Source organism: Genypterus blacodes, unplaced genomic scaffold, assembly GCF_046128005.1.
Source record: "Genypterus blacodes isolate CSIRO-AG114 ecotype Tasmania unplaced genomic scaffold, CSIRO-AGI_Gbla_v1 ptg000003l_1, whole genome shotgun sequence".
Lineage (NCBI taxonomy): Eukaryota > Metazoa > Chordata > Actinopteri > Ophidiiformes > Ophidiidae > Genypterus > Genypterus blacodes.
Window position 1 is genome coordinate 6,799,637 of NW_027466817.1, and position 25,143 is coordinate 6,824,779.

The following is a 25,143-nucleotide window of genomic DNA, read 5'->3' on the forward strand; positions in this document are numbered from 1 at the left end:
TCTCACTGCCTGTGACATGCTGTGTGGTTCCATTTGGATGTTACAAATGTGCCCAATGGTCTTGATGGTGAAAGCAGACTGATGGAGTAACTGTATCTCACATCACACAAATTTATTGATGCCAAAACATAAATACATTCAGTTCTAATGTGACAGATTTTACAGTTGAACTGTGTGCTTTTTTTCTCAATGCTGATGAAACACGCGAGTACCACTAAGAAGAGGAGCGAAGAGACCAGATTCACATACAAAGTCAACATATCAAACCTTGTTCTGCCTTCCTGACATAGTAAAAGCTAAAGAGAGCAGTCCACTACTCCAAGGTGCAGCAATTGTCAATCTACAGTATGTACAGCTATCCAAAATAGACAGTTCTCAAGTAACATGGACAAAATGACAGACTTACTCCCAACAGAATTTCAAGGTCACAACAGAAGTGGGTATGTTGGCCAGAAAACAACACATATATGGACAAATTTCCTACGTGAAACAAATGGGCACTTCTAAGGGACTTTTCCTGGGCTCATATTTCTACAGCCTCTTTTACATCATAGTTTCTATACAAAAAAGGTCTGAGTGAGTTATGTTACATTGAGGGGAAAACTCAACCAGACTTCCTACCTTGTTGTTTCATGTGTGTTCATTTGGAATAAATAAATACATAAATACATATGTTGGCTGTGAGAAATATGTATTAAGTAATAAGTATTTATAACATCTGAAGCAGTTAAAACCTGCTGACTATAATCTTCTAAAGGCTACGGCACTCCGGTTAGGAATGTCCTTCCTGTATACTGACAATTTGCTGTGAGCTGTTAAATCGTGAGTCAAAATGAATTCTTAAAGGGAGACTTGTCCATTCATGGCTGACAAAGAAATAAACACAATTTCAACAAACAGCAGTGGGTGAGAGTGATGGGTATGTATGTATATGTCATGTTGTGCTCTTTCATCCTGCAGTAGAAGACACTTGTGTTGTTGGCTGGGGACAGTTGGGCGTATGTTAACGAGAGTGTGTGTTTTTGCTTGTCGATGGAGGAGGCTCGTCAACCTTTAAAGGGTGTCCAACAGCCAGTCGAACAGGCTGGATAGAGCACTGCCGTCCTCTTTGTCGTGGAGGCTGCAAAACTGGACCACAGCGCCGAACAAATCTGAAATCCGCCAGGCCTTTTGAGACACCAGAAAGATCACCCTTTGGAACTGAAAGAACAAACACATGATTGTTAGAGTGCATTATTTTAATTTCAATTTAGTTTTTGTGTCTCGATTACACTTTGAGTTTGGTTTCAGTTTAAACAAAATGTTTTTTTCCATTTGAGTTCATGATAACCTTGGTTCTGATCGGTGTCATTACAAATGTAGTTCAGTTCTGTAGGTACTTTGCAACCTTGCAGCATGCCGACATGTTGGGGTCAACATTTAGCACAAATTTCCGGAGGGAGATGATCTTCCACGGGTCACCCTGCCTGCAGCCGGTGCACCAAACAGTGGCTCAGATCACAGTAAAATGTGATTCGGTGTGAGGACAGTGCAGCGAAACACGTAAAATACAAACATCTCATGCAATATTGCCACAAAACAATGCCAATAACAGAGATATTTTAACAGTTCATCAAACATTTTACTCAGTGCTGATATTTGACTTGCCAGATATGTGCCTACCTTTGCTACCCTCCTTTCTTTGGGCTTCCTGAAGTAGAGAGCAGGGAGACCCAGCTCGGAGGCAGCGATCCACTGGAGAGCAACTCTGAGCTCTGAGTCCACGCATTCTGGGTCCAAGTCACAGTTAATAACCAACATCTCCCTGAAGTAGTTGCCACTGACCCCTGTTGTCCTCACTGAACTGCTTTCTGTAAAGCCAAAGGGGAGGGGACATACAGTATAAGGGGCATTTTTAAAAACATATTTTTCCCTTTGACAGCTTTCTCAAAGAGCATTTTCCCTGTTTGTCAAGGCAAATTCAGATCAGTCACCTGTGTGACAGCAAATGGGACCTGAGTACTTTAACTCACCAAAATTAACACAATAATCTCATAATTATTTTTTACAAACCATTTTAAGACCAAAGCCAACGTGCCAAGACTTTGCACACTGGTATGGTATAAGTCATTGAACAAAGAACATCACTTTGACAAGGAGCTATTAAGTTGTTTTAAATAGGCTTCATGTTCGAGAGATGTGAAAGCTGAGAGAGTTAGTACTGTATATGAGTAATAAAACATCACTGCACTTACCAAAGACATTCTCCTTGGTTCCTGTCAGACCTTTCTCTGTCTCCTCACTGTGAAGACAACAACAATTACAGTTCTGTTATTTTCCATACAAATATACAAGACCTTTGACTGTAATGATACTACTGCTGGCAATAAAACGATAGATAGATAGACTGTAGGCTGTTAGGTGTCCTACATACTGACTGCTAATACTGTGTGATATTGTCAGTGTATGACTGAATAATGGTGTCACGAGGATGAGTGTTGGCAGCCTATACTTTACATGGGGGAAAACATTACCAGCGTTAGTGACTCTGTAATGAGAAATATTTCAGCTCCATATCGTGTGACAGGTACCTGATTGCTGTGCTCTGAGTGGGCACGTCAGAAAAAGCATCCAGATCTGCCAGGCCCAGGCTGGATGTACTACTGGTCCCGTTTCTGTATAAACCAATAAAAAAACCCAAAACAGACAGCATCAGGCACATGTTGTCTCAAGACATCCGACACAATCATTGACTTGTGAAGAGAATAATAACCAGGTGCAGCAATGCAGGCCATGCTGCTCATTAGCTGGTGATTAACATAGAAATAGAAGCTGCAGCAGAGTCTGACGCTCGCAGTGGGTGGCTGATGACTTAGCTGGATGGCTGGTCCGAGATGAAGATGAGGGGCCTCGGAGGGAGGTAACACTATGGAGGTGGACAGGAAGCAACGCCCTTACGTCACAACATCGATAAGGGATGAGGTGCAGGTAAAGTAAAGAGGTAGATGGAGAGGTTGCAAAGCTCAGTGGGTTGTGCACACAGCTAGCCTTGTGGTTAGTGAAGCAACACACACTGCCTCACAGAATGCATGGAGCCACCCCAGCTTTCCCCTGTAACCTTACACACTATGACACTTCCATAAATATTTGCAACAAAACGTGTTGTTACCACACTAAGGTTTGGATCGCTAATTGCTCCATTACAATGCCATAATTTATGGCCCAGTAAGGCCCATTCTAGTGTTTGGTTGATCATTGTAGTGAGCACAGAACAGTGAGTTTAGGCTAAAAGAAATTGAGACAATTGGTGTAGGGGCTAAGAGGAATGGAAAATTGGATGAAGCAGGGAATGATGTGGCAGATGTCCTGAACGACAGGCTTTTTATGTGAGAGGTCACAGCTCTGTACCGCTGCAGCCTGTTGGTTAGTGCGTTGTGTTCAAAAGCAGGGTCAAGGCCTACAAGTGAACCATGGAGAGTGCTTTGTGGCGTAAAGCTCTCTGCCATACACTGCCTCAGCAGGCTGCACTCTTACAGCTGCATGGAGTAAATTGGCATTGGCACAGGAGAGCAGAAGTGTTAGCAGCGATGGGCCAATGAGAACGGGGGTGAGGGTGGGCAGAGCAGTACTCGGAGCAGTATGATCAATCGGTTACTGACCCCTCACTCAGCTGGATAAAACTACTGGTCTCCTCGTGGGGGTCATCCTCAGGGGTCACATGGGACCAGCTCCCCATGCTCTCTTCACTGCTAGCACTCATAGAACGCTTGTCCCTCTTCTCTACTGTAGCCGCCGCCACAGCTGGCCTGTCCCTCTCACTGCTGGGGAGAGCGAACCGCAAGATGGTGGGAGTGACCATCACAATGCCTGCTGAATTGGCTATTTGTGTCCATTTTGACTTTCTTTATCCACGATTTACCTATGTAATACTGAATTTGTTCAAACTCAAATGCACTTTAAAATCTGTAAAACAGAGGTCATAGAAATAACAACGTACAAATTGAAAACGTTGCACTGTATGAAATGAAACCTAATTCCTTTCAATTACTTAAATGCATCAACTAACCGCAACCCATCCCCAGGCGATGTAGGATTACCAGTGGTGTTCAGAAAACGCATTATATTAAGCCAAAGTCCGATGATTGAGGACTGCTATCCTCAACAACTCCAGAGGGAAATCAGGTTTTATTGACTGTGTAAGTGATTGCTTTTATTGCTGACACAAGGGGTAAACTTATGCACTCGTTTTCAGATTGTGTGCACTATAAGGAAAGTAAAGTTTAAAAAAAAACATCCCGTAAGCTCTACTGAGATTTGAGCACTTTCTCAGGTCTCTTCACTCAACATTGAATACTTTGTTTGGTGAGGACCTGCAGCTCATAGTCAGTCTTAATCTACGGGATGATTCTCAAATCACAACTGATTCTGAACATTATAATTTCACTTTTGTCATATGTATACCTCCATTGGACATTAGCATTATTTACATTTAAAATATTAATTTGTGATCCGTTGTACAAAGCGCTCCATTTTATCACCCCAAGAATGTCAAACCAGAATGCCAGGCTGTACTCAAAGAAAGGCCATAGAGACCTATTAATGTTTCAAAAGTGACCAATATGTCAAAAGAGATCACAGGAAATTAATTGTAATGTTAATATACATTATATAGTGTTGATGTTGAAAACTTGCGATTACACTTTCTCAAGCTTTCAAGCAGCTTTGAACTAAAGCCATATTGTGATTCCTCATCTTTCATGTACGTGAGCTTGTACTGACATGAATCGGGGGAAGCCACTTAGTAGGTTAAAAGATGAAACCACTAAAAGCTTTCACGCAGACGATGTGATTCACAGCCTGGCCAAGTTTTTTGTCAACTATGTTTTATCAGCTATGAAAATCTGCCCGACAGGGAATTGTGGAGTGGTTCCGACTGCTACCTACCTGCTGCTGGTAGCCGGCGCTCTGTCTGTAAGCTTCTTGGCTGACACCTCTGACAGCATTTCCTGAGGTATTCCTCCTGAACTCTGAAAGGAGATCAGGGTCTCCTCATCTTTTTGATCCCCCTCAATATGGATCAGTGGCACATCCCTCGGGCCCCTCATGCGGTTTGTGTCGCCATCACCATTCCCAGATGCCGGCCCCGTGCCAGCTTGCTCATGGTTGGATTTGCTCCAGCTGCTCCAACATGGACGGGATTGTTTAAACCCCCTTCGTCTCTCACAGACAGGCATGTGCGATTGTGAATGTGACCCAAGCATGCCCCCGGATGCATCTTGCTGCCCCCCAAGAGCAGACTTGCCAATATCTACGATATCGGCTGCCAGGCGATTGGCATATTGCTGGACATGTGGCTGGGACTCTCCTGCAGCCTCCAGGTCCAGGCTGTCTTCTGGATCAGCAATAATCTTGTTCTTTCTCATCAAAGACTCAATGGAGTTGGACCAGGTCTCGTGAATCAACATATCAGTGATTCGGTCAGTCTTTCCTCTTTGATAGAGGCAGGAGTCTGACTTGCACAATCCTGTTGCTGACACCGAGTTGGTCGGGAAGATATTTAACGTGTCTCCATGCACATTGCGAGCAAATCCATCGAACGAGTTGGCTTTAATTGGTGAATTAACAGTCAGTCGTGAGTCTGAGGAGCGCCGATCTGGGACAGAGGACTGTCTGATACAGAAGGGTGTTCTCGGAGACGGTGGGAACAGACTGTTGCTCCACTCCCTAGTTTTAACAACTCCATTCTCTTTGTTCTCCTTATCCATGTCTCGGAGCATGAACCTGTAGAATTCCTCTGTGATGCTCTCTGTGCTGGACTGTTTGGACAGGCAGGATGAGGTCCTGACATTAAGGTGCCCATTTTTCTTGGTTGCTGCTTGTTGCACAGCTGCAGCTAGAATACTGCTGGCATTCTTCCCTGCATAGTAGTCTAACAGAAGGTCAAACCCCCTGCCCTCTGTCTCCATCTGGTTCACCATGAAACGTGAAAACTCATCTGTAATGCTCTCACAGCTTGACTGCTTGGAGATCGAGCTACCCCGACTCAGGTTCTGACCTAAGCGATTGCCAGGGCCCAGGGTGTTGGGTGTGCCTAATGGGTCTGAGTCTTCCTCTGGAATGCTCTCATAACTAGATGCCTTCCCCCGGCTCCACCTTTCACACTGCAGTCTGCTGCGAGGCTGGCCAGCTTTAGAGGTGTCAACAACGTTAAGTTCAGGGCAGTTCATAATCCTTGCAGTGACTTCAGAGGCAAAAAGTGCAAAAGGGTCCTGGGGTTCATCAGGGATGACAGACTCATCCACCACCCGGTTCACCAGACGCTCCATCAGCTCTGGTTGCTCCTCTGTTTTCCTCTTGATCTCACTGAGGCGTGGTGCCCGATGCTTCTTGGAGATAGAGCTGCTGCTCTGACCCTCTTTCCTCCTGAGTACTGTGCGGCAAGCAGGGATCAGGTAGGCTTCCGCCCCCTCTTCAGATGTCCCCGTAAGAGCACAGAACCATGGTTGCTTACCGGTGGAGTTCTCCAGGCAGATGGCAGCTAGCTCTGTAGCCATAGACACCACTGTAGTAGCCAGGTCATCAGCATAGCAAGTAATAGGTGTTCTGGACTCAGAATCCATTCTCAAAGTGAGCAGTGAGCTATAAGAGTTGAGGGAGGACTGGTGATTGAGGGAGGCCTGTCTGCTGTCACTACCCGTCCCTGGTCGCCCCCTCCTCTCTGTGCTGTAAAGTGTGATTTCACTCAAAGGTTCCCTGATGGTTCCACTGCTCTGCTGCATCTCCTTGTAGTCAGAGCAGTCCTTGGCAGGCAGGTAGGCAGAGTTAGACTGACCTTGTCGGCATGATAGCTGTTGTTTTTGCTCTTTGCTCCGTGCAAATGAGGGAGATCCAGGAAGATCTCTTTCCTCTTGAACACTTTTCTCATTCAGCCTAGGAATCATGGGCTGCTTATCCATGCAGTGTAGCAAACCACAGCGTCCACCATTATTGAAGTGGCTAAAGTCAACTAAAGTTTGTAATTGACAGAGTGGATCCCTGCTCTCCTTGGCCGTAACATCTTCTCTACCACAAGCATCACCTTCCTGTGTCTCAAATGACCCCTGATCACATCGGGAAATGTGACTGATCTTCTTATGGGTCAGGCAAAGGAGCTCAAACAACAAATTGTTAATACTGTCATTCAAGAACTCCTGGAGGTCGGGGACTTCTTTGCCAGGACCCTCCAGTTCTTTTTTCCGTTTTGCTTTTTCTAAAGCATGTTTAAAGAGACTTTCTGCCATTTCATTAATTAAGTCATCCACTTCTCTTTCATCCATATTGGACCTTTTTGGACAAGTGATGCCCTCTAATATCTTTTTATGAGTGGTCTCCAGTAAGTGTGCTACGCTCCTGTAGCCTTGTGGTTGAGTCAGCACGCCAGCTGCTTCCCTATGCAACACCTCAGCGATGTTGGCTTGAAATGCTTCCACACTGGTTCCCTCTGCCACACTGCAGTGGATGGTGAAGGCTGCAGAAGCCTCAGCGACAGACATCAGACCCCGGGATGCTGTGTAGACATCATTGTAATCGCCGTCAGAATCGCCACCCTCCCCCGACTCCTCTGTGAGGTCGACTACTGCTACAGCCCCGGCCACCTGAGCCATGCCACACATGGCTGAGGAGAAGGAGTAGTCACCTCTCTCCTCTGGTTCCAGCAGTTCTTCCTCTGTGTCCTCCTCTGAAGCTGACTCTACGTTGAGTTGTTCTGTCAGCTGTGGGGAGGTGATAGTGCCAATGATGTTAGCAGCACAAGCCAAGGCCACCTCAACATGTCTGGATGAGTGTCCTCCATTTCGCTGTGTGGTGTGAGCTTGTGTCTCACTCTCTGGCATGTGCTGGGCTTTAGCAGTGATATCCTGTTCAGGCACATGGGACACCTGGGTCTCTGGCCATTCTGCTGCCTCAGAACTGTCTGGGCTTTGAACTATGACAATCTTAGGGAGTTCAAATGAGCAGGTGCGCTGTTGAGGAGGTTCTTTTCTCTGCGGACGACCGCTGGAGTTGGAGCTAGCCAGAGACACACTGACAGCAGCCTCAGACACAAAGGAGTTTTCATCTCGAGAGAGCCGTATGAAGGCATCTTGCAGCACCGACTCAGCCAGGTTGGTGGCGTAGTGGCCAGCTGATTCCTTAGTGTGGTCAGAGGCTCTCGCAGCTTCTTCCTTTTTCACTTCAGAGTCTTGCTCCTTGCTCTGATGATGGACAAGCTGTCCCCTCTGACATGCAAGTCTGGCGCTGTGTTTCTGTGCAACCTCTACCAAGTTCTCTGCCAGGTCACCACTGTCTGGCTCTGCAGAGAGAGAGAGAGAGAGAGAGAGAGAGAGAGAGAGAGAGAGAGAGAGAGAGAGAGAGAGAGAATGAAAAATGCCTATGGTGGTTAGAGACCAAAGTGTCACAACAAGAACTTAATACAACCATGTGAAACCCTTCACTGACTACAACTACTGGGCTGTGTCTGGATTCTGCTGTGTAGTTTCAGATTTATTTATGTATGTCATCATTCATCCACCTACACTTGTGAGTGGAATAAATGTTATGTGTATACCTGTATATGCTGCAGTGCAACTCCACGAGATAACAATTATCTGACTTCATCACAGTAAAAATAAACCTGACTGGGATACTACAAAAATCATTTGACATTTCTGAATAATGTAGGGGAAAAGATGCAGCGGAATGTACTTGCTGTTTTCCCAGTTCATGTGATTCAATGTGTCAAGATTGCAAAGAACACACTGGTTACTGTTACCAACCCCTCCACTTTAGTACAATTGAACCTGTGACCCCCTTGGTAGCTGTGTACTGTTTCATGTTCAGTATTTGTCTTTGTTTAAAGTTTATAAGTGTCTTATGTGCTCATTGCAATGCATACATGTCATCATTTTGTCATAGGTCTCTGTATTTTTGTAATTTCTATCTAAGAAGTGATGTAGAACATAAACCATTTCTGAAGCCGTCGTCCTCGCTGTCATCTCCCAAGTGTTCAGATGCAGTCAGGAAGTCTTCTTCAATGGAGGAGATGGAGCGATTGGTGTCATCATCTACTCTCTGTGGAGCAGCTCGGCCGTGCTGAATCTGTCTCTCCTTTCCCCACTGCAGCCCAATCAGGAACTTGTTGAGCTCAAAGATGATGCTGCCAGGTTGACTTGAGCATCTCGGCGCTGAACACGGAACCAGACACACGCCTGTGTTACGCAGTTGCTGGCCCTGGAAGAAACACGTACAGATATCTATTACACATGCACACACCGACATTTCTACACACACACGCACACAACATGCACACAAAGTCACACATGTACAGCTATACGCCAATAATCAACAAGCAATGCCTCAACACAGACTCATACACACATGCTTTAAGTACAAATTGTGATATAAAAACATTGGAATAAAGCCTCCAGGTTTGCTGTATATGTGAATTTCACTTGGTCTGTTTTCTTCACTTTTTTGTCATATTTTGTCAAATTATACGTTCTACACATGCAAGCTTTGCAGACTCAAAGAGGGCTTTGCTAACAATGTATTTCAAGAGTCTCAATAAAAGGCCAAAAAAAAGGGTCACCATTGGTAAGGAAAAGCTGCACTAAAACAATAAACGATAATACCATGATTAATTTAGGATTATTCAATAGCTATTATTTTTAGCTAAACAGCTGTTTGAGATTACCCATGTTTTGATATGTGTGTGTAGAGAAGAAGATGGGCTCATGAATCTGCTATGACTTCAGTTGTTTACAAGCTTCAGTTTCTTCATAGAATTGTGACATCTTGATCAGGTGATTTCATGATGTGGGGAGGTTTTTATCAAAGTAAATTGGGGACAGTTTCTAGTTAAGATGAATGCATTTCGTTCAGTGGATGGTTTTAATAAGCTTTACACCACACACTTTTCCTCTGCAAACATGGAAGGCAAGGATTTGAATGCGTTGTTCCGAACTCACCTGTGAGGGGATGTGTGGTCGTGTTTGGCAAGTGTCTGTGGCTTCAAGACCACCAAGCAGTAGGATCTCATTTTCCTTGGGCTGGTGGACAGTTAGTGATTCCACAAGTTTTGGCAGGTCTGGAGAAACTGATGCCAATTTCTGCTGGAGAGATGCCAAGCACGCGGTCACATGATAATAAAAGCAGTTTAAAAGAACATGATGTACTTGTGTCTATGCTTCCAGATACACTGTTACACTGCAATGATGTAATCCTTCCTGCGAGTAGTCTTGCACCATGCAAAATTATTTTTGATTGCCCACCCCTGCAAGTAGCAGCAACTCAAATCGGTAGATTATCTAAACAAATGAAGCCTGTAATTCTGGCTAATGATCTTGAATCCATGGCAACTGAGCAGGTGTTTATGTGTGAAACACGAAGAAGGGAGATGAAAAGTGGGCAGGAAGGGAAAAGGGAGCAGACAGATGACGAGAAGAAGGAAGGAAAAGAGGGAAGATGAGGATTCTGCTCACCTTGATGCTTTTATCATCACGATGGTCCAATTTGTGATGATCCAGGTTTACAAAGCAAATCTGAGAGAGATACAGAGACAGATAATGAGCGAGTATTTAAGGAGGATTATATCATACATACTGAGCTACAGTGTTCAAGATGACAGAGTGCTGGTACTACATTGCCATTTCTTTGTGAGAGACTGCACAAATGAGACTGAATGACAACTTTTCTCATGGGACTCAACATTTAGCTTGTATGTTGTGCTCTTGTGCCTGGGTACTTACGCCAGAGTAAGGTCTCTCTGCGGTAGAGCCTCTTTCACAATTTACTTTCTTTGCGCTCAGGCTCTGCAAACAGCAGCCCGTAAATCATCATCATTTATTTCTCTGTCCCCATCACACTCTGGCCCTCTTTCTTCACCGAGCTCACCCATCTTCACCTCTAGGTCCAGGTGTAATGGTCTGTGATGGAGTCCTCGTGTCAGTACAGGGAGTCTATCCAATGTTCGTTTGATGCTGTAACACACAGTCCCTGATCTGAGCTGGCAGAGGCCATTTTAGTCCTGCGTGACTAAATGGATAAAGCATGGCTCCGGCAGCACAGTGAAGGGGGGTTGGGTTTAGAGGCAGGGGTTAGTTTTAACTTGCACACATTCTCTGTATGTCTATGTGTAAGGCATACGCATCCCCACCGGCATGCTCACATCACATCTCTGCCAGGGACAAGCCACTAAAAGCAACTTAAAACAGGGATGTCCGGTCACCTCAATGTCCATCTCCGCAGTGCTCTTCCTCACCATTTCATTCATTCAAGCTATTTCCAGAGCATCGTCACGCACAACTAGTCTGGGTGACTCCACAGAAATTTGTGTTTTCTATTCATTTTTCCGCATGGCTAAGTCTTTTGCTCCGTTACATGGTGTTGTGTGTGGGACGCGGCTCCTCTCCCTCTAAATGCTGCCATGGTTGTCATTATTATTCAAAGTGACTCATACGATGACTCACCCAGGCAGCTCCTCAATGCAAAACACTCACAGTGGGTCCCGCTGTCTTTCTTTCACCTCTTCCTCTCTTATTTTATGTACTTGCCACTTTCTTCCCCCTTTCTAACTCCAGACCAGCAAAACACCTCCACACTGCCTGACTGCTTGATCCACTTGAGGTGTGTTTGGTGTTCAAGCATCAGTGCTTGTAAGAAAACACATACAAGTTACTGGACTTTACTTTTGAATTCCATTACAGCTATGTCAAAAAAAGAGAACAGTCTATGTCCTGTTATTAAATTATTCAAAGACTATGTGCTGTTTATAATGAGCTGTTTATTAACATCTACTAGATTAACGCATATACTAAATTTCTTGAGGTTTCATCTTTGGCATATATGTCATGTTATCTGTTTTCCATCCATATGAGGATCGAGACAGTGAAGCAGAAAGAACCGCAGCTGATTAAACTCCAGCTTATTTTTGAAAACACATTGCCATGTTGTATTTTTCCACACCTTTTTAAGAAAAACACTGGCTTTGCTTCATCACAGTCAAAGTCAGATTAACACAGGGCTGCACCAGCGAACAACAAAAGCTCTCTGGGAAGCCTGATCGGATGAGCTGCAGTGTCCTTCATTCAGAATCAGCCAATTTCCTCCTCAAACTTCAAATCTGCTCTACTGCGGTCCAAAATAATATTTCCAAACAATCAAGTCTAATGTGATGATTGCCGCTCAGAAAGGGAACCAGTCAAGTGGGGAAAATGTGAAGTCAACGGCAGCGACAACCAGAGAATATCTGAATATGTTTGAGTGGCATCACAGTGTGTCACCCTGATCAAGTAAGCACTTCTCAAATCTCATTCATCCTTCTCTCTGCATTTGTTACCTCTAACGATTATTTAAACAGTGCCAGGCCTCCTCCATTGTTCCTATCCTGTTCCCAAAGCAGTAATCTAGTCAAAGAGAAGCACAAACATTTTACTCATCTGCATGTCTATTATTCAGCTCAACTTTGCGAGTGCTTGCAAGGACCTTTCTCTCAGAATGGCTATGAAATGTCAACATCAGGCAAATACAACACGAGATTATTCCAAAGCAGTGACAGGAGCCAAATACAGATGCCTGTTCTTGTCATTTGCTTGATGAAAAGAACAATACATGGCATTTGAATTCTCAGAACATCAGGAAACACACTTCCCACACAATCAGGTTCCATACGTGTTGACACCTCACCTGCAGCTCCCATGCAGTTACTACACAGCTGCACGGTATCTAAATCAGATCATCCAGGAAAAGTAGAGTGTAACGTGTTGCCTTTATGCAGATACGTGAAATTTAAGGAAAGGGAACAGAAGGATTGGTGTTTTTGACATTGAGAATAAAAAGAAGCAATTTCATCATTCGAGATAGTTATAGCAAGGAGGCACCTGTTCTATATTTGGGAAGTAGAGGGTCAGTCGTCACTGCCCGGAGACACACCGAATGACCTCATAACCATCAGGTGGGACACAAATTAGGCCAGAGACAAAGGAAAACTAGGACGCAGACGGTCTGAGTAACTCTACAATGTATGCATCCGATGGTGTAAAATTTAAATACTGTGCCAATTGATAAAAGTAACCATCTGTGTTAAACATCCTGATAGGTCCATGTTCCAGATTCATGTCTTCAGGTGTAGTCATGTTGACTCAAATCCCGAGTGATCCGGGTTGCTTCAGCACTTTGTCGGTTCACTTGGTGCTCAACCCGTGTTGAGTCACAGCTGTGCTCCACATCAGCCCAGCCAAGCAAAGTTTAATTCAGGGTGACTCTGACCACCTGCGCTGACGGATCATTAAGATCAAACGGCCCAGAAGAGGGGAGGGGGGTCTGGATGCAGCTTCAGCAGCAGTGGACAAGAGGAGGTAATAACATACGCAGCATGTTAATGCTGGATTACGATTATCATCAACATTATTCAGGATTTCTGACTTGGATAGTTTCACGCTGAGATAGTGGGGATGTGCAAATATACACGTATATATCAAGGGGGTTTGAGCTAAATTGCAAGTAATATAGTGATTGGGTGAATTTGCAAGACTGCAATTCAGGTCCGGTTTCCAGGCTTCACATGATGGATTTCAACACTGTACACTTTGGATGAACTTGAAAATGGGTCGGACCTTGGTAATGGACTTGATCCCAGTGTGTGTGTGTGTGTGTGTGTGTGTGTGTGTGTGTGTGTGTGTGTGTGTGTAATAGAGATAGTTGCCTGCCAGACAATTTTGTATTTTGCACATCCAAGTCTAAATAGGATTTTATGCATAAATAAACTGGGACAGTGAAATCTCTCTCTCTCTCTCTCTCTCTCTCTCTCTCTCTCTCTCTCTCTCTCTCTCTCTCTCTCTCTCTGATACTGAAATACAGGAAACTTTAACAAACATCCTTTGTCCACCAAAAGCACCATTCTTCTTCTTCCTCCTCCTCCGTTCACTCTGATCCTCCCCCACACAGCTGCCTCTCTCCTCTAGCTTTTTTTGTTAAATTCAAGCTTTTTATTTTTGTTCTTTTTCATAATTCAAACAGAGAAGCTTTCTCTTGAACTACATACAGCATTATAACGGTACTATGCCACACTATGCTTTGATTTCCTACACTGCAACCAAACATAGAGTCAAAGTTCCCCTTTGCCTGAATAATTCCTGCATGAGTTTTTCCTTCTGTGATTCCCCTGACCAAATCTGAGACAAGCTTCTCTTTTTCACCTCATATGCCGCTCTAATGGTGCAGCATCAAATAAACCTTCTACACTTGCAGGGCACTCGTACATCTACCAAGGCTGAACAAAATGTAAATTACAGTACATCAAAACTGCCGCTTGCTGATATTTCTCCTCCTCCAGTCTGAGCATTTTAGTCCAGTGGTTCCCAAAATGTTTGTCTTTTGTCTCCTTTGGCCGTCATAGTTTCACCCAAAACTATGGATGCAGGGCGATCTTCAACACTACAACGTGTTTTTATCAACTTAACCCCATGCAGTGACACAGTGTGCGATGCCTTCAAGTGCTTTGCTTGACAGGCTTGTCATGTTCTGTGGAATATCTTTGTTCCCTCTCTGCATAGAGTCCCACAATATCCAAGTCTAGGAGGTAATAATGCTGCCATGGGAAGGTTAATTTCAACATGCTAAATTAGCTTGCTGGAGCGGAAAATGTTTTGACTTTTCCTGGTACCCGGTGAAATTCAATTATAATCCATTTTGAGTTTCATTTCATTTAAATTAAGTTTGGAGGGAAAACAACATTAAGACTGAAAGACTCCACTGCTGTAATCATTTCAAGACGCAACATACAAGCTACAGTGGGTTTGTGTAGAGACCTGATGTGCTTCTATTGCCTGCTGCTGATTCAACACAGCATTAGTTTGTGCTTCGAAATGTAGTCTATAGTTTATCTATGCCTACAAAATGCATAACATCAGCTACCAAGCACCATGTTAAATAATATTCATGGAAATTCCGTGCAACATTTTGTGGCTGGCCTGGCAAAGAAAATGTAAAATATGCAACATTATTACAACAAAATATCACAAAACACACACATGAAATTTCCGCTTGGGGCTCCAAGAAGATCAAGGAACTGAAGCTGCTGTGGAGGTTCCAACTCTTGACATTAAACTTGTGTTGTGCTTGAAAAAGCAGATACGTATCTATAGAATCTCCAGGGAATGTGGAAAATCCCTGGGTGGGCAGTGAAAGCAGGGCAGGGAAATCTATAGATTTTTCAATAGGAGGGTAAGCGAAATCTAGGCTAAGTGAGTATGAAAAATGGCCAGCAGCCAGTTGAGAGCTGCTACGGCTGATTTTTGTGTCTTTGAAATGCATGAATATTAATCTGGTGTTTTTGACATAGGAAACAAAGTGACGAAAACAAGTTTGAGCTCCTCCAGAGGCAAGGTTTGATTCCTCCATGGAGAAAAGTGCAGCTCCCAATGAGGCTGCTGGATTAGTAAAAAAAATGTTTACTATTTGTTTTTATTGAAGCAAACATTTTTTACTTTTTATGTAGACCCTGAGGTAAAATAGGCAATATGAGGTACAAGGAGATTGAAATTGAAACAGCCGGAAGCCAACGCCGCCGCAAGTTGTGAGAACATGGCACAGTAGTGTGGATTAATAAAGTTAGTTAAAGTGTTTAGCTTAGACAGTGGAACCCAGTTGCACTTTACAAAATGGACCTGTTAATGCCTCATCCCCATCTTCCTTTACCATTACATGTGCGGTATCCTGGCTGTAATTACTTCACACAAACACACACGTACAAATAAAACACCCTTGCTGCATCACCATGTTGCACACTAAGTAAAAACGGACAATTAAGTGCCATCTCTTTAAGACGTCTTATCTCCTTAAGCCGTCTCATCTCTCATCCAAGTGGCGAAGCTGTATGATTCTTAGCCCCCTTAATATATATTTAAATATAATAATAATGTTTGGTGATGTCTCATTTTCGAGTTGCAGTCTTTGGTCAGAGCTTTTTCTATGGGATAGCTGTAAGTGGACAGTCGGAGGTAAAAAGCAGCAGAAGCTTAAGAAGGAAGCAGAAGGTTTCTCTTCTGTTCCGCTCTGATCCGCTGTTAGTCTGCCGCAGGTGGCATATTTATTCTGTTCTCTCTCTCCTTAGACCGGGAAACGACAGGTCAGGACTCAACACACGCCGTAAGTGTGAAATGTTTGAATCCGGTGATGAATGGATTGCTGTCCTTTCAAAGAGCAGGAAGGCTGCAGGCAGAGAGGAGTAGATGGTGGAATATACAGATGATGCTGCAGCTCTCATTTACAGGCTGCTCTGGGAACACTTGGCACAGATTTTTGAACGAAGCCACATGTCTTTGGGGAAATCATTCATAATGTGATAAATATGCCAGATTTATCATAATATTGGTGTTACTATTTTTGATAAAACTCCAAAAATAGAGAAATCATTACATTTGCTGACGTTTCTTCCATTGTGATCAGCTCCAAAACTTGATCGGTTCTTCCCTGCACCCACCAAGTTCCATCAACGCGTTTCAAACTTTTAGAACAAACAAACAGACATGAGAGAAACCCTCACTGGCAGCAGTAGTAAAGAGAACAGTTTGTTTGGATACAATAAATCAGAGATGAAGTCACTGCTCGGAGGGAAACGGTGGCATCTCTGTCTTCAGAATGATTAGCCTGTCAAATCTCTCAGGGGTGTGATGAAACGCAGCGTGACTATCACACCTACATGACACTTTCCTCTGACTTCATGCATTAAAACATGAGCCGGTGATCAAAGATGACAACACCGCGCAGCCAAAGGTGGCTGACGGAGCCAGACTGAGAAAATCCTCCACTTTTATCTTTTATTTAGCTTTTGGCCTTTCACACTAACAGGTTTGGACCTATTCCCTCTAAAACACACACACACACAACACACACACACGCACACACACACACACACACACACACACACACACACACACACACACACACACACACACACACACACACAGTTTGGTGTGGGAATATTGCAGCACAAATGTTTTGTTTCAACTATGTGTGTAGTTCAATGAAGTATACAGTTTCTCTCTCTTTTTTGCACTAATTCTATCGGTCATAATCTCTCATGATCATTTAGTCCCATATTTTCCTTTTAATTCCCTTGATCTGCAGGCTCAGATTTGATAATAAGTATGAGACTTTTATTTAAGGCCGGGATCTGATGGCAACAATTTCAGGCTGAATATTTCTATGTGAACACTCGGCCTTGATTGTTTTTGGTCGCTAAATTGATCTCAGAGGCAAGAACCAAAATCTAAACTAAACCTCTGTGTTCGCCAGGTTCTTTTGGTTCGCCATGATTCCGATTTTAAATGCATCTGTACATTAAATACGTTGCTAGATTTGCTCGATACTGAAACTGTTGTGTCAGAGGTTAGATAATGTCAAGACAAGAGAGGCAGCAGGTGAGATGCCTGGCTTCATGACCACGTGGTTGCTCACCAAGCACCGTGATGTTTATTTGTGTGTGTTTATTTGTGTGGCTCCTCCCCTCAGTATTCAGCGCTTGTCTCTCACTCCTCTTCCCGTTTCCTGGCTCACTCCAGGCCGCGAAAGCACAACCAGAGACATTTCTGCCACTGTGTCATCAATCGCCTGCTCCCGTTTGATTGATTAGCTGTGCTGAGCTGGAAAAGCTGAAGAGGGAATTGAGAGGCAGAGGAGCGATTTGTCACATCCGAGTGTGAGAGCGATGCTGCGGGACAACGGGCTGCATCTGCTCCACTCACGTTAATGTTCAGTCAGTTTCTCCAGGAACTCAGAAACTTTCATTTGTGTGGCAGATATGGGTGTGTTTGCTGGAACACCACTCATTAGACGTAGTGCTGAGAGAAGTGTCCATCACGTTTGGTTACATCAGACTAATTAATGCATGAGACACAGCATGAGCCAATTATGATACATATTATTAAAAAATGAGATGGATTAACTGTCCAGCTTGATTCTGACATTCTACATATAAACGTTTGTGATTATTAACTACAAATTGTCGGAGAACATACAGAAGAAATTACAGTTCAAAGGTTAAAGGCCAAAATGTGAATGGTTGTTACAGCCAACTGGGTCAAACCTTCCCCTTCCTCAATCATGTCCAATAAGTTTCATGAAAATCAGTATCATCTCTTTGATTAACCCTGCTTATAGAAGTAAAGACAGACAAACCAACATGGGGGAAAGTGCAAACTCCTTATCCATGATAATAGACAGTAGACTCCTAATATGTCTACACGGGCTTTGGGAGATGGACGGTGAGCATAGCGGGGACAGTTGTGCGTGTTTTTGCAAACGTCTCGTCCTAGAGCAGCTGGTGTCTGGGGGATTTAGCAATGTTCAATTCAGTACATGGCTGTTCGCGCTTACAAGGTGTGACATGACGGTGTGAGAATGCTGTTCTTTGGCAAACTGCTCTCACTCGCTCAAAGTTGCTCTCTCTCTGTTACCTTGGTAATGACGCCTGAACGCTCGAGGAAAAATGCCAACACACTTCCAACGCTCGATGCTGCCACTTATTCTGTAAGAAAGAGCAGCTAGACGCGATCGTATCCGTGACATGATTTGCAATTTCTGTTTCACTCTTCATCACCTACTATTAATGCCGCCTCTCTATCAAAACATTAGTCCTGCACTATGGTGGTCACACTAAGTGGGACGGCCATAAAACTGCCTCTCAACTATCATAAAACTGAGGGACATTTCCACAGAAAGTGGTTTTAACGACTCTCCGATGCAGAAAAGGGAATATATAAGACGAGAGTTAATCCACACCTGTGAAAATGACCTGCAGCTAATGCAATTAAAGCCGCGCCGCTGAGTCGCGTCTCTGATGGCGAGAGGTGTGGGTCGCACTCGCAGGCTGAGCAGAGGAATCGGGAGGGAGCATATGAGCCATTTCACTGTTAAAGGTGAGAAAATTGATTTTACCGCAAAGGGGGATGGAACTCAGATTTATTATTAGGCTCCCCTGGATGGATATCTCAGGATTAGGCTTTTTTTTCAATGTTAGATGAGAGACAGCGGGTGAAGAATTTGACACCACTCTCTACATCACACGCTTAATGAGCTCCAGAATGTTGGCATCCTTTCAAATTATTGAATACGTGAGTGAGTGAGTGAGTGAGTGAGTGAGTGAGTGAGTGAGTGAGTGTTGGTGCTGTCCACATACTACAGGCTTTGCTTCTAAGAAATTCAGTATTCCATTACAGATTCAGTGTTTCTGTGCATGTTCCAGGAAAGAGCCGGTGAAAATCAACACGCTCACAAGCTGCTACTCGTTCAATATCATCTTAAGACCTCTCACAATGAAACAGAAGGATCATTCCCAGCTGTAAATATAAGGCTTATAGCGTCGCGACACACTCTTTCAACACAAACCCTTTACGAGGCTGGTAACTAGTGTGGAAGACCTGTCATGTTCAATTTACACATAATCTAAATATGATGCAGCAGACAAAACACTTCTCTCCATTCCACTAACAAATGAGTGCCTCTCAACAACTGAAACGTGCCAAATAGTCCCCAATTTGCACTCAACTCGCTATTTAAAAAGTCGGAGCGATCGAAGGTGACTCATTCCACCCAGAGTGGAGTGAGAGAGGATTAAACACTTGCTCGCCCCGAAGCTCACAGCCTCTCTGGTTTTCTTTTCTCTCTTGATCGCTCTTTCCTCTCCTTCTTAGTCATTTGCCAAGCGATCGATGACGACAACGATCCATGTAGCGGAATCGAGAGCTGTCGGCGAGACCACATTGCTCTAGTGTGGAGTCTGACCTTTGACCCGAGAATAACAGACACTCGGAATAACTACCGACTATTCTTACCATTCTCTCTATTTCCAATTACTTTTCAATTATTTGTGTCCTTGTGAGAACTCACAAGGACACATTTATTTTAACTGAATAATAAAAGAATTGTCCACAGAAGCAGATGTTTCTATTTCAAGTGAAAGGCTACACCTTTGTCTGACTTGTTCAGTATGAATATCTTGAGTTTTGAATGAACCAAAGGTCTGATTTAAAGACAGCTACATACCGGCATAAACACCTTATAGAATAAAAATAAGAACGGAGTGCAGGAGCAGACGGGCGACTTGTGTGACCCAGCATGGGTGCAGCTACTCTCCCATCAGGCACAGAGAGAGAGAGAGAGAGAGAGAGAGAGAGAGAGAGAGAGAGAGAGAGAGAGAGAGAGGCAAGGTGCTGCTGTATTTCATATATTACATAGAGCAGCGATGTAATAATAATGTTTATTGAGTCACTAAGTGCACTGAAATTTGAACAATAGAAATATATTCACCAACCAAAGCCATCTTCCTTTTCTATTATGTTCAGCTTGCCGAGATTACATTTGCTCTCAACGAGCTCCAACGGAACTAAAACTGGAGCGCTCATTATCTAAATCTGTTGAAAGAGCTTCTGCTACAAAAATATATTTTATATTCATACATGCAAACACAAAATTCTTTCAATGTTAGCGATATCTCATTTTCACACATTTACTTGAATTACTGCACAAGTTGTGGGTTGTGTGCACATGTTAAAATTGTATTTTTAGGTAATAGATCCTGACATTCTACCCTTGAACCCACGAGCATCACTACCTGCACACAGACTGTGTCGACATCTCCCAAAAGCTCCTTGGATAAGGTGTTTCTGAGACCAGTACGTCAAATATTGGCCAGAAAATAGTTCTTCTTTCATGTCTTTGTTATGTGTTCGTATTCTATTCCTCTCACTACTTGCAGAGCTCGTGGGGAGGATCTGCTACTGCTTACAATGACAAAAAAGATCCATAAAAATCAAGTCAAATTATCACTTTGTTGCCTCTAGTACTGCCTATTAAACAGAACCAGGGGAGCAATTCACCTGAAAAGGGTAAATTCGGCAAACAATAGGGCTCCCTGCTGCAAAAACCCTTTCTTCAGCATCTTCAACCCCCGGAAGCCACTCAAAGGAAAATGTATGAGTGTGCAGTTTAAAATGTCATATCGCAGAGCGTCAGTGCACAGACCACATTAAACTTGCGTTGCTCTTACTCTCGTTTTGAGGCAACGAGCCAAAGCAGCCTCCTGGAGCTTTGAGGCGCCGCACTTGTCGTGACACGGCCCGGCTTTGTTGCCAAGTCGGTGCGCGTAGTGTGTGTTACTCACTGTGTTGCAGCTGAGCTCCGCGGTGTCGTCCAGCAGGCTCAGTCTGCACAGGGCTTTGTCATTCCTCAGCCAGTAGTCGGAGGAGTCCAGCACGCTGTTACTGCACAGCACCTGCATGGCACAGATAAACCCCACTGAGCTCCAGCAGCACTCACACTTTCTCTCCGCAGTCATCCGTTTGCCTGCATCTCTCGCATCAGTCTCTATTTTCTCGCCTCCTCTTGTTGACCTCATCGTTTGACCTTTCTCCAGAATCTTTATTTCCTGGACGAGTGGCTAATGCACACAATCCATAAGCTGTCAGCCAACCAGCCACCACACATTACACATACAGAATGTGATATATTGTCTTGTCCCAGGAGGGGCATTTTGATGGAGCCTTTAGGATGAACCCTCATGACACACAGCTGCGTCAATGGACAAGTGTTTTTGTCCTTCTGACCTCAGTGTGATAGCTTATTGACTTCCCTGTGTATTGTAAAGGTTTGGGGCCCTTATCACATAATGAATATAGAGAAAGATTATACAGTATGGTAATACACATTATACAGATCATTGCTTCATCTATCATTATCTGCAACTAACCTATTTACAATGACATGCTAAGAGCAAAACTATTCCTCTGGACTGTACGATTGGAATGTATCTAGAGTTTTTCAAAAGCCTTATAATATTTGTATGTATACTAGACCTGTGTTATAAAGATTGTGCTGTATTTATAGATAAACAGATCCCGCCCCCTTATGCTTGCACCCCCTCAGATGGACCATCTGTCGCGGCCCCTGGCCAGGTGAAGGTGACGTTGGCCCAGCTGATCTCTGTGAGTATGATGATATCACAGGCTGGCTCGGCTCACTGCAACCGGGGGCCAAATTGTGAAACCTCACCCCATGTTCTGCACCCTGAGCATCCACAGGGCGCAACGTGAAGGTACGTAAAGATGGTGAGTTGCGGGCGAATAGGAAACATCCACAAGTCGACCAGCACACACACGGACACACCCAGACATCACAAACAATAACACTGTAGCACACACAAACACAGCTTTACACACTTTGAGAGGTAATTCAATCAAGCCTTCCTTAGCCCACTGATCTGTACTATTTGCCCTCGTGTCTCTCTGGCACTGGGAGATGATAAATCAACCGGGCAGACATGGGGGCCCTTGCTGTCTCTCTTGTTACACCTCCCCTATGTGCCACGGGCACCCTGGAGGAGGAAATGAAACGCTCTCATACTGCTGGAGAGACACATACAGATAAACTGAGTGAAATAACAGCTAGGTGAGATGGAGAGAGGAGGTCGGAGCAGAGGACAGAGTGTTTACCTTCTTGCAGGCGCTGATAGACGAGGCCATGGTGCTCTCTGTGCTGCCTGCCTCCGCCGCAACGGACTCAGAGATTTCAAACATGGCGGATGACTGGAAGTTACTGTGAGGAAAAGAAGAGAGAGAAAGCAGAATTTGTCAGGGGAAAGTCTTTCTACCAGATTGTCAAAGATTCTGCAGCCAGTAATGAGGGCTTAGATCAAGCAGATCAGTTGGCAGCAGAAAAACCGTTGGTACTATATAAATATGACGCTTATTGATCATGTGAACCAGACAGCTCCCACCATGATGCTGAGACATGAAGTTAGGGATGAGGTTATACCATATATACGCATTTAAACTGGGACACTAAAACAAAAATAGAACAATCATTTCAACATTTGGAGCCAAGCACAGGTGATTCCTCCTGAACCGACTCCATAGCAGCTTAGTACCCAGGGTCAGCATCGCCTCGGCAGTTCATTTCCACCATCTTTTATTGAACAGTGCAAACAGTTTCCTTCTCCACTCTGTTTTTAATCACATTAGCGCTGGCTGAGTAACTGGCCCTTGCTGTGCGAACAAACTTCTCTTCATGAATGAACTGCATCGTGACAAACACTCTCAATCTCTCTGGCAAAACAGGTTGAACCCATTAGGGAATCTTTCTAAAGAGTACCAGTGAGCCCCAGAGAGCCTGCAGCGTCCTACAATTCAGCTATTTCTGCAGGGTTACATAAACAGACACACACACGCACACACACACACACACACACACACACACACACACACACACACACACACACACACACACACACACACACAAACACACACACACACACACACACACACACACACACACACACACACACACACAATGCATGCTCATCATCAGCAAAATCAATAACTATGACGAGCCTGAATCCGACTTGGACAAGACTATTTTTAAAATGAGCACCATGTTCATTTATAGCAAGACAAATACATGCAAATGAACTGTAGCGTTGGCCGTCTGTCAGACTATGCAGAGACTGAAACGACGTACAACCCCCCCCCTCAAAAAAAACCCAAACAAAACAGGAAGGCTTCATTATCCTCTGTGCATGCTTTCACTGAGATAAGCCACACGGCAGCTTATCGGGAAATGGCATTAATGAGGATCAATTTGGGGAATAAAGAGGATGGGTATGCATGTTTAAATAGGAGCAGCTGCTTTTTTCCTGTAATCCGCACATTTCAAAGCAAAGTGAAGCCACAACGTTTTCAAACATTGAGGGGATCGGATCAGTGTATCTATGTGCTGTTAATGAACACGCCTCATGTATGGAACTGTGTCACAGCATGGCACAGTGTGTGTCGGTGTGTGTGTGTGTGAGTGTTTGTGAGCGGCTGGACACGCTTTAAGCTCCAGATGCTGCCAGATGCAGTGTAGATGGTGAGATATGATGAGCTTTAATATGTGCAAGGCACAGACAGGAAAACGTAACAATTTTCTAACACACACACACACACACACACACACACACACACACACACACACACAGGCTGAGGCAATTCTGCAGTAAAGATCCTAGCAGACAATTAGAGGCCAAAAACACTGTGAAGAAATGAAAGTGAAAAGTAAAAAAGCGCACAAATGTGATGTGCAAATGTTGCGTAATCGTCGCTGAAATTGCCAGATATAGATCCGTAACGCACGACCACCTCTCTAACGACCTTTCCATCGGTGACTGACAGGTTGGAGAGCTCCCGGGCTCCCAGCAGGCATCATCCCGGCGTGAAGATATAATTAACCCCTGAAACGATGGCGCACAAACGAAGTTACAGCTTTAAATCCACTGGAAACGCTCCGCTGGGCTTACTGCTGACACAAACACGCAACTGTTGGGCGCCATGGGGGTTGGAGCGTGTCATAATTGGTTCAAATAATGTTGAAGATAATAATTATAGAGTTATACGTTTAGGTTTGTGGTTTTAACATCCAAACTAAACGCAAAGAGTATCAATAAAATGTGAGCGATGACCTCTGAAATAAACACTATTGTGCCATTTCAATCAGCCACACAAGTTAAAACGTCTATACGCAGAGAATGCGCCTCTACCGCAACACAGGCAAACATAAACACACACTGACTCAATGCATATCAAAGGACATCACACAATAATAACGCGGTGTCGTTAAATGCAGAATATAGGACATATGGCGCACTACTCCTTCCGGTCTCTACATTAAACTATAGAGCGTAACAGTACATTTAAACATATTCCAACACAAATAGCGTAGATTCACCAAAATGACTATAGTTTAGTATGTGAGTCAGAGCTGAAGTCAACACACACAGCGATGAAGTCATTCAGACAAGATGATGATGATTGCGTGTATTTTACGCGTATTTGTAACGGTCTTTACTCCGGTTGGAAGCAGCCTCTTCCCTTCCTTACCTCGGCGTCTTCAGAAGGCACTTGGCTCCAGCCATCCCGGTCCAACAGCCCAACTCTCCTCCGCCGTCCTGATGATGTCCTCTGCCGGGTTGATACAGATGGAAAGCGGAGAGCCGCGACGCGTAATTGTCCCCGGGACTCTCCGGTCCAGGCGCGCATCCCCCCCCCCCGACCGAGGACCGATGGAATCCCGAGCCGCTTCACCGTGACAGTGTGAAGGGCTGTGATGGAGCCAGTGACT

General features: G+C 44.2%; 1 protein-coding gene across 1 annotated transcript; it reads right to left on the minus strand.

The window, feature by feature from the left end:
• Positions 1-400: 400 nt before the first annotated feature.
• Positions 401-24,937, minus strand: sphkap (SPHK1 interactor, AKAP domain containing). The gene is made up of 12 exons (XM_076142741.1): positions 24,903-24,937; positions 22,482-22,584; positions 21,041-21,265; positions 10,476-10,535; positions 9,963-10,103; positions 8,961-9,225; positions 4,924-8,308; positions 3,639-3,800; positions 2,571-2,654; positions 2,235-2,281; positions 1,663-1,850; positions 401-1,200 (listed from the first exon to the last, which is right to left on the minus strand). The coding sequence occupies exons 1-12, from the start codon at positions 24,935-24,937 to the stop codon at positions 1,054-1,056; spliced, it is 4,842 nt and encodes a 1,613-aa protein (XP_075998856.1). The 3' UTR covers positions 401-1,053.
• Between the last annotated feature and the right edge of the window lie 206 nt (positions 24,938-25,143).

Excerpts from the sequence above, each read along its gene's own strand:
- sphkap (XM_076142741.1), bottom strand. The coding sequence starts at position 24,937 with ATGGCTGGAGCCAAGTGCCTTCTGAAGACGCCGAG. Across the intron at positions 21,266-22,481 it reads CTATCAGCGCCTGCAAGAAG|GTGCTGTGCAGTAACAGCGT; the intron begins GTAAACACTCTG and ends TGTGCCATGCAG. Across the intron at positions 2,655-3,638 it reads TTTATCCAGCTGAGTGAGGG|AAACGGGACCAGTAGTACAT; the intron begins GTCAGTAACCGA and ends TGGTTTATACAG.